We start from the raw sequence: 9,001 nt of genomic DNA on the forward strand, positions 1-9,001 counted from the left end.
ATGAGGTCATCTTACATTCTTAATTATTTTGCATGGAAATAAAATACTAATAATTAGCCTGTTCGCTTGCTCGTAAATGATCGTAAATTTTCAGCCAGGAACAGTGTTTTCTTCTCACATCAAACCAGCCAGCAGTAAATAATCCACGATCGTTTACGGCCTCCCGAACGGGCCGAATAACATGAAGAGGATCAATGGATCGACAAGAAATAAATGTTTGAACGAGTGTGGTGGTGCATACATATTCAACGCCAAGTATTATATTTTCACACACACGAAACACCTGCTGGCTGCATGCGGCGATTGATTATATTGGTGGTGCGGCGGTGCAGGTGAGGTGCAGAAGAGAACACAAGGAAAAGTTTAATTGAACCCAATTCAAAGGAAGGAGCGGCCAAGCGTGGACCAACGACTCCCTCTCCCTTCTCCTCTGCACCCGCCGCCGCGCGTTTCTTCCCTGGCTTAATGCTTGATTGCTCTATAAAAGGCAGGCATCGTGCAACCCGGCCAGTCTCATCATCTCATCTCATCCACGATCGACATCGATAAAGCTACTTCCTGTGCTGCCTACTAGCTCGATCGTACGTTTCGTCCACAAGCAAGCAGCAGCAGCTCCGATCCTTGGCCGCTCCAACGTAACCTTAGCCATGGCGTCCCGTTCCGCTCTGATCGCGCTGCTCGTCCTTGTGAGCTCCGTCGCGGCGGCCTCGGCGGTCACGTTCACCGTCGGCGACACTAGCGGGTGGACTCTTGGCAGCGTCAGCTACACCACCTGGGTCAGTGGCAAGACCTTCGCGGCTGGAGACGAGCTAGGTGCGTGCGTCGGTCCTCTCCTCTGTCTGTCCTGTCCTCGATCACCACCATGCATGCATCTTTTAATTTTCTTTTGTTACTTTAGTTATATATGATGAATGAATGAAATTGCATGCATGCGTGGATGCAGTGTTCAACTTCGCCACCGGTGCCCACGACGTGGTGGAGGTGGACAAGAGCGGATACGACGGCTGCTCCACCAGCAACGCCGCCAACACCATCCAGAACGGCCCGGCCACCGTCACCCTCACCTCCGGCACCCACTACTACATCTGCGGCTTCACCGGCCACTGCAGCGCCGGCATGAAGCTCGCTGTCACCGTCGGCTCCGGCTCCTCCCCCTCGACGCCCCCCACCCCCGGCACCGGCGGCTCGCCCAGCCCCCCCAGCACACCCACCACCCCCACCGCCCCCGCCCCTGGCACTGGCACTGGCACCCCGGGCAGCGCGTCCGTGCGCCTCACGGCCGGCCCCGCGCTCGCCGTGGCCGCCGCCGTGCTCGTCAAGCTCGCCCTCTTCTGATCATGCACCGTACCATCCTGATCTTGCGAGGGTAGAGGCAGTGCAGGATTATTCTTCTTCTTGATGAGCTAGCGTTTTCATTCTGGCAGCCGGAATGTACGTACGGTAGAGAGCTAGCTACACTGGTTATTATTTGCTGGTTTAATTTCGTGATGTACTACTGTATCATTGATGCGTGATGCTTTCTTTATTGTTGTTTGCCTTCGCTTGTGTATCTTCTTCATTCATGGTGTCTTATTATTTCTCTTCGATCTCCATCTATGTATATGGACATATTTTTGTATAATATGATGATTTTATTTGCTGTGACATAATCATTCTTATTACAGTATTTATATATGTTGCTTACACTGGTAGAGAACCGAGCTTTACTCCCGGTGGGGAACCCCCTCTAGTCCCGGTTCCCCACCCGGGAGCAAGCATCCGGGACTAAAGGGGGGGTCCTTTAGTCCCGGGTCAGGAACCGGGACTAAAGGAGGACCTTTAGTCCCGGTGGGTAACACCAACCGGGACTAAAGGTGCCTCCTGACATGCCACGATGGCCGGCACCTTTAGTTCCGGTTGGTAATACGAACCGGGACTAAAGGTTTTTTTCTTTTTTCTTTTCTTTTTATTTTTTTTGTTTTCTTTTCAAAATAGGTTTTCGAAGTCGTATTGTACGCTGCTAATTATACATTTATACGCGCATATAGTATGTTTCGGTTCAAGCACAATGAACGTATTAAATCACACAATTCAAGCATAGAAATATATATATATATATATATATATATATATATATATATATATATATATATATATATATATATATATATATATATATATGCATGCATGCATCATATATATATTTACATGCATGCATGCATATGTGTATTTTACATTATATTATTTCATGTGCATATATTACAAAAGATTGCATTATAGTTGTTGTGACATAACAAGTTTCTTCTCATCCTCTAGCTTGGCTTCAATGGCAGTGTTGGGTCGAAGTAGAACTCGCCCTTGGAATCGATGACCTGCTCATTAAAAAATCCGGCTATAGACTCTTGAATTGCTTTGATTTGGTCTTGCCGTATGATCTTTTCCTCCAACCATCGAGTCTACAGGTTTGAATTAAAGGAAAATAAATTAATATATGTACATATATATATATAAAGACATAGTAACACAATCAATAATAATAATTAAATGAATATATAGTGTATTTTTAATGTACTTTGAGTCTCTCTGTAGGAGTTCTTTGGGAGAGCACCTTGATAAACTTGCAAACATAGTAACCACAGTAGTTGTTCCCCTGTTCCTGCCTCAGACACCACTTTACGAGAAAAAGATTTGTCATCCAATCTGGTGATCCGGTGAAAGCTATATGTTTAATTAATAAAGATGATGCGATTCAGGGGACTTACTTTCAACGGGATTACATTCAGTGGCGCTTTGCATTTTTTCATGTGTTGCTTCTCAATAAAGGTTTTCCAAACACTGTCCAATAAAAAATTTGCCACGTCATCAGATATAGTTAATCATCATGTTTGTGTGTATATATAGTTGCTAGAGATCCCGAAATTACCTCTGGATAATATCTATCATATCTTGGTAGTCTTGTTGTGGTTTTCTCATCGAGTTATAGATTATCAAGTGACTTTTCACCAGATCGATGTCTATCAATATCCAGTGATTGCTGCATGTGTTTATAGGATATAACGCATAACACTCATTAATTAACTAGAATCAACATATGAGCCATTAAGGCTATGATCGACATGATTAACACTCACTTGAAGTTATAGGGAAAGAGTATATCCTTCTTGTGGCGTTGGTTCACTAAGAAGTTCATGAGGTTACTCTCTGACTCAGACTTCTAATTAGTCATTGGAGTAATTGGGTCTTTGAATACTATATGGGGATCAACAAAACCAATTTCATTGCAGCCTTCCTTTCTGAGCTCTGTCATTGTAAATCTGCATATATATAGTACTTGTTAGGATAATTTATATGCATATACACACATATGATGAGTTTAATAATAGATCGAAAGAATTATTACTTACAGGCAATAGCAGCTAATGATAACTTTGTCTAGAGAGGTCAGGTGGCATAGTTGATGAAATTCTGCAAAGTCAACATATATAACATCATCGCCACGGAACCAATGTTCGTCTCTAATTCTAACACCAACGCAGAAGTCTCCACTGGTAGACGCCTGCATGTACCATTTGTTTAGCAGGTACATTTGCGTCCCCAGATCAGATAAGGCTTGAGGGTTGTATAGACTCTGGCCTAGTACAAATTTTTTCTTCCAAATATCAACCTCCGCCGCACTCTCAATGTTTCCATCACCAAACATTTGGTAAAGGTCGAGACCAGTCTCATCAAGAAATTCACCAAGGTGATCCAAATCGACATCCGGAGGTATGTTTGCCTGATGCATTAATCCTAAATTCGAACCATATTCATTACCAACAACTAGCGGGGGGATTGATTGGTGCGCTTGTTGTCCGAGTTGGGCAACTCCTTTCCCTGCCCGCTTCTTTTTCTGTGCCGCCTCAATTGACTTGGTGAGAGTGCGGTCATAGTCTGATAACGTTGATTTGGATGGCTTACGAGATTCCCGCTGTTGTTGCTGGTAAGAAGTCACCTTTTTTCTTAAAATATCCGAAGCTACGAAGAAGTACAGTTTCTCTGGGTTTCTCCTTGCTTCTTGATTCATTTTAAGTTTGTCATAGAATCTAGACATGTCTTTTTTATATGCATCAGTTCCTTCTTCCTTCTCTTCAGATATTATTTTGGGAATAGCCCTTGGTTTCACGGTGGCTTTCTTTGCAGGCGGGGACTGGTTCTTCGTTTGAGGGGCTGGCCTCTTGCTAGGCTTCTTGGTAGGCGGGGGCGGGGGAGGCGTTGGAGACCTCCTTGGAGGTGTTGGCAGCGGCGTTGGAGACCTCCTTGGAGGTGGCGGCTGCGGCGTTGGAGACCTCCTTGGAGAGGGTGTGGATGCAGCCTCGTCTTCCAACACAATGTCATCGTACAGAGCACTATGATGATCTGGCGATTGAACAATTGGATTTAGGTTGGGGGAGGATCTGCTACAAAAAAAGGAATGACATATTATTATGAGCAGATTGTTAATTATTTAAGCCAATACAAATTAATGATGTAGTGTTTTCATCCGCACGTACCTATGGTGAGGTAGTTCAGGAGGAGGTGGAGCCGACATCCCTGGAATGATGATGTAGCGCTTGCGCCATAGAATGAATGTCTTCTCCGCTTCTCCTAGAGTCTTCTCGCCATCACCTCCAGGAATGTCAAGAGGCAAATCACTAAAACCTTTTTCAGCTTTATCTACCGAGATGGTAGCATATCCTTCTTGGATTATATTCCCATGAATCCTTGGTGTCTTGGTTCGGTCGATAGGATTAACAAGACCGATAGCCACCTTGATTGTGGAATTCTCCTTCGAAATGTGTAGCTCACACGTTGTACAAGGTTCAGTGACGTCATCCACAGGGAAGCGCAGTCCTGTGTCCCCTTGATTTGGTATCTCCGTGGAAGCGCAGCTGCTTTTAACTGAACAGATTGGCTAATGTTGATTCCTGGCTCTAATGCCTGCTTGCTTGCACTCACTGCTATTTGCACTTGCCTTTTGATTTCCTCCTGCATTCTCGCTTCAAGGTTTTTTTCCCGCTCCTGTGCTTCACGCACCGCTTCCTCCAACCTCTGGAGCCGTTGTGCCTCTTCTTCCTTCTTTCTCTGGCGACTTCTGTAGGAAGGTCTGTCCTAAGGGAATCCATGCTCCCATGAGACACTTCCTTTGCCTCTAGTTCGGCCACCATGTTCAATAGTCCCGATGGCATATGTCAGCTCATCCTTCTCTCTATTGGGCCTGAACGCACCACTAGCAGTAGCTCTCTGAGCATAAAACAATCTTTCTGCTGCTTCTTGCAGTCTTGCGCCATAAACACACTTCCCTGTCTCCTGGTCTAGTGTTCCCCCATGAGCGAAAAACCAATTCTTTGCACGTTCTCCCCACTCGAGTGATTCTGGTCTGATACCCTTGGCAAGAAGGTCTGCTTCCATTTTGTTCCACTTCTTAATGGCAGTCGGGTAGCCACCTGATCCCAAGGTATGGTGGTATGTCTTCTGTTGGGCATTACGTTGGTTCTTTATCATCCGACTCACACCCTCTTCCGAAGTCTTGTACTGTACAAATTCATCCCAATAGGGCCTCTGCTTTGAGATCGGGCCTGGGACAGTAAAATCTGGTTCTATGTTCTTCTTGACATACGTCGTGTATAGGTGTTTCTTCCAAGTCTGAAACTGGGTGGCCATCTTCTTCATTGCCCAATCCCTAACTCGCTCCTTCAATTCATCACCATCTATTATATCATCATAATCATCTGTTTGGAGCATGAAATGTACCAAGACATCATTCCAAATTAACGCCTTGTCATGATCGGAGACAAAACTGATATGAGGAGCATTGGTCTTCTTCTTCCATTCACGGGTACTAATCGAGAGCCGGTCCCGTACAAGGTAACCACAGTGGTGCACAAATTTCATTTTATTCGGCCCCCCCGGTTCTCCTGTATCCACATTGAACTCCGAGATGATGAAGCGACCCTCCAATGGCTTTTTGGGACCTCGAACATTTTTACTCTTCGTTGTAGTTGTTGATGTCGATCCAGAGGGCTACAAAACATAAACATTATTTTTAATGTCATGAGCACACATAAGACATATGATAATATATATATATATATAGCTAATAATAAAAAATATATACTTGGCCAATATGTTGTTGCTCATTTTGTTCAAGAGCTAAGTACTGACTCCCGTCATCTACATCCTCTTGCACGTTATTTTTAGCACCATCATCGCCGGCAACTTGAGTGCCAGTGTTGATCAAATTCATCATCAACTCCTCCTCATCCATATTTCTCGGGTCGGCCATCTAGCTTCAAAAAACAAAACCAATATATAGTACGTCAAATCTTTGCTTATTACATGCGTAAAATCTACAAACAATATGCATTATTAAATCTTGCCCCTCGATCACGGACGCAATTCGCCACACTAGGACGAACTACGTCGGTACTAGGGCGAATTAGGGTACGAGAAAGGGCGGTGTGACAAGAGTGGCGGTGCTCCACTCCGCCGTATATATGTCTGTACACATGGGTGAATGAGGGCGGCGGTGCTCCGCCGTATACATAGAAACGCATGGACGAAATGCATATGAATACAAATGACGTATATATACGTGTCGGCGCGGTGGCCGGTGTGCTGACGACGATGACGTGAGGCGGGCCGGCGTGCTGACGACGACGACGACGTGAGGCGGGCCGGGGCGGTGTCGGTGCGTGATGTTGTGATCCTATGTACCATGTGAACCATGTAGTCATTCATCATATGAGAAAATTCTATGTTAATAATGTAAGTATAAGTCATTATGAAATGTAAGTATATGTGTCTTATTGCTCATATAACCATTACTATTTCCGAAATGATAAGAATTTATTTTCTTCTTCTACAGGCGATCTCTGATGCTATGATATAAAGTTTGAAGATAGTCTTCCCGGAAAAAAATATGTAATGCTCATATTACTTTAGCAACATTAATATATTATATCTGTATATTCAAAGTTCACAAATGAAGAAACATGTGATATTTTTGATAAACTAAAAAACGCTTAGTTTACAAACTGGGTATCAAAATTGAGTTCCTATTTGACCATTATATATCCTACAACAAATCCTTAAAAAAAAAAGACCCTACATGAATATATTTGGATAAAATTTCGTTAACAAACATTGATCTATGAAGATAGAAAAAATTCTTCTATTGAAACTGCATCTTGAAATAATGGCATATCATATAGTGATGAATATATGGCGGTTGATGGGCTGGATCATTAGCGGATGGTTCGTAGCGTTGTTTCCAAATAATATATAGCGTGTTTATTATACAAGCCATGGATTTACATCGATCTAATTAATTTCTAAAGTAATTTCATTGGTGATCCTAAATTATACTTGTCATTTAGAGTTCCAAATATTCAAAACTTGCCTTAAGATATGTTTTTATTTAAAATCATTTAGAGTTCCAAATATTCATTTTTAGTTTCTAGATTTTGTGATTCAAAATTTGGAATTTTCAATCGACCTCGACCGTTGACATGGCTTACACCAAAGTTGTAGTTTTCGACGTGATCTATAACTCGGCAGTGGAGGGCTCGGACGAATGTACAAAGAGATCGACGAATATATCACCTCGAAGCTCGGCAGTGTACGTACTGGAGGGCCTCGGGCCGGCGTGGTGGGGCAACGCGCGGTGGAGGGCCTCGGGCGCGGTGGAGAGCCACGGGCAAGCGCGGAGGAGGGGCACGGGCGCGCGCGGTGGAGGCCGCACGAGGAAGAAGACGGCGGCGCCGGTGTCACGGAAGGCGAACGGACGCGGCGCGAGGAAGAAGAGGGCGGCGGTGTTCGACGAGGAAGAAGACGAGCGGATCGATCTGCCAGGCGCTGGAGGTTATATAGCAGAGAGAATTACTCCCGGTGCCAGCCACCAACCGGGAGTAAAAACCCTTTACTCCCGGTGCGTATTACCAACCGGGAGTAAAGGTGCCTTTACTCCCGGTGCGTGTATACCTTTACTCCCGGTTGGTAACACGCACCGGGAGTAAAGGCTTTTTTTTGGCGGGCCATGAAACTGCAGCCCACCTTTACTCCCGGGTGGGCTTCCCACCCGGGAGTAAAGGTGGCCTGCAGTTTCGTTTCCCGCCTGTTTTAAGCAATAGTCTTGTTAAATACAATAGAAATGCAATAGTTTTTATTAAATACATAGTAAATTAAATAAAAGGCATAAAATTATTTTGTTAAAAATATGAATTTTATTTTTGTTTATTGCACATAGGAAAAATCGATAACCTAACTTTTTTTATTTTTTGTTAGAATTATAAAACATAATGTAACTAATATTTATTATTTCGTTAATGCAAAAATGTAGTGTTTAATTAAAATTATTAAAATTATTGGTTTTGGACAGGAAATTTGTTTTCACATCATTTTAACGTTAATATTTTAATTTTTCATCACTCAGTATCCTAATTTACCTTTTTGAGAGAGAAATCCCACCAAATCAAACATTGATTTAATTTGAAACATGACATAATAAACATCTGAATTCACAATTATTACATAATATCTCAAACACACAGTATATTAAATCACTATATCATCAAGTGGGCACAGCAGTGAACTTCTTCTTTACGTATGTCCCTTGGTTATGATCGCTTCGTAACCATGGAGTGTCCTCATCATTTACCAAGATGCTAGGGTCGTTGTTCACTTTGAAGGGCGGAATTCGGTCATCCTTTTCATATTCTTCTGACATGTCCGACTTGTCCTCAATTCCCACGATGACTCTTTTCCCTGAAAGAACTATGTGGCGCTTTGGCTCTTTGGTTGAGTCATTATCGTTTTTCCCTCTTTTTGGTTTGGTAGACATATCATTGACATAGAACACCTGATTCACATCCTTGGCAAGGACGAATGGTTCGTCTTTGTACCCAATATTACTAAGGTCTACTGTTGTCATTCCATACTCGTTGTCTACTGTTACCCCGCCTCCGGTCACCTTGACCCATTGGCACTTGAACAATGGGATCTTCAA

At 43.4% G+C, this 9,001-nt stretch overlaps 1 protein-coding gene across 1 annotated transcript; it reads left to right on the forward strand.

The window, feature by feature from the left end:
- Positions 1 to 333: 333 nt before the first annotated feature.
- Positions 334 to 1,649, forward strand: LOC136472621 (chemocyanin-like). The gene is made up of 2 exons (XM_066470327.1): positions 334 to 813; positions 944 to 1,649. Exons 1-2 carry the CDS (start codon positions 648 to 650, stop codon positions 1,333 to 1,335), a joined length of 558 nt encoding a protein of 185 aa, XP_066326424.1. The 5' UTR covers positions 334 to 647; the 3' UTR covers positions 1,336 to 1,649.
- Positions 1,650 to 9,001: the final 7,352 nt, after the last annotated feature.

The sequence above is a fragment of the Miscanthus floridulus genome, chromosome 8 (genome assembly GCF_019320115.1).
Source record: "Miscanthus floridulus cultivar M001 chromosome 8, ASM1932011v1, whole genome shotgun sequence".
Taxonomy (NCBI): Eukaryota; Viridiplantae; Streptophyta; class Magnoliopsida; order Poales; family Poaceae; genus Miscanthus; species Miscanthus floridulus.

Coding starts and splice junctions, on each gene's coding strand:
- LOC136472621 (XM_066470327.1), top strand. CDS start 648: ATGGCGTCCCGTTCCGCTCTGATCGCGCTGCTCGTCCTTGTGAGCTCC. Junction 814..943: donor CGCGGCTGGAGACGAGCTAG/GTGCGTGCGTCG, acceptor GCGTGGATGCAG/TGTTCAACTTCGCCACCGGT.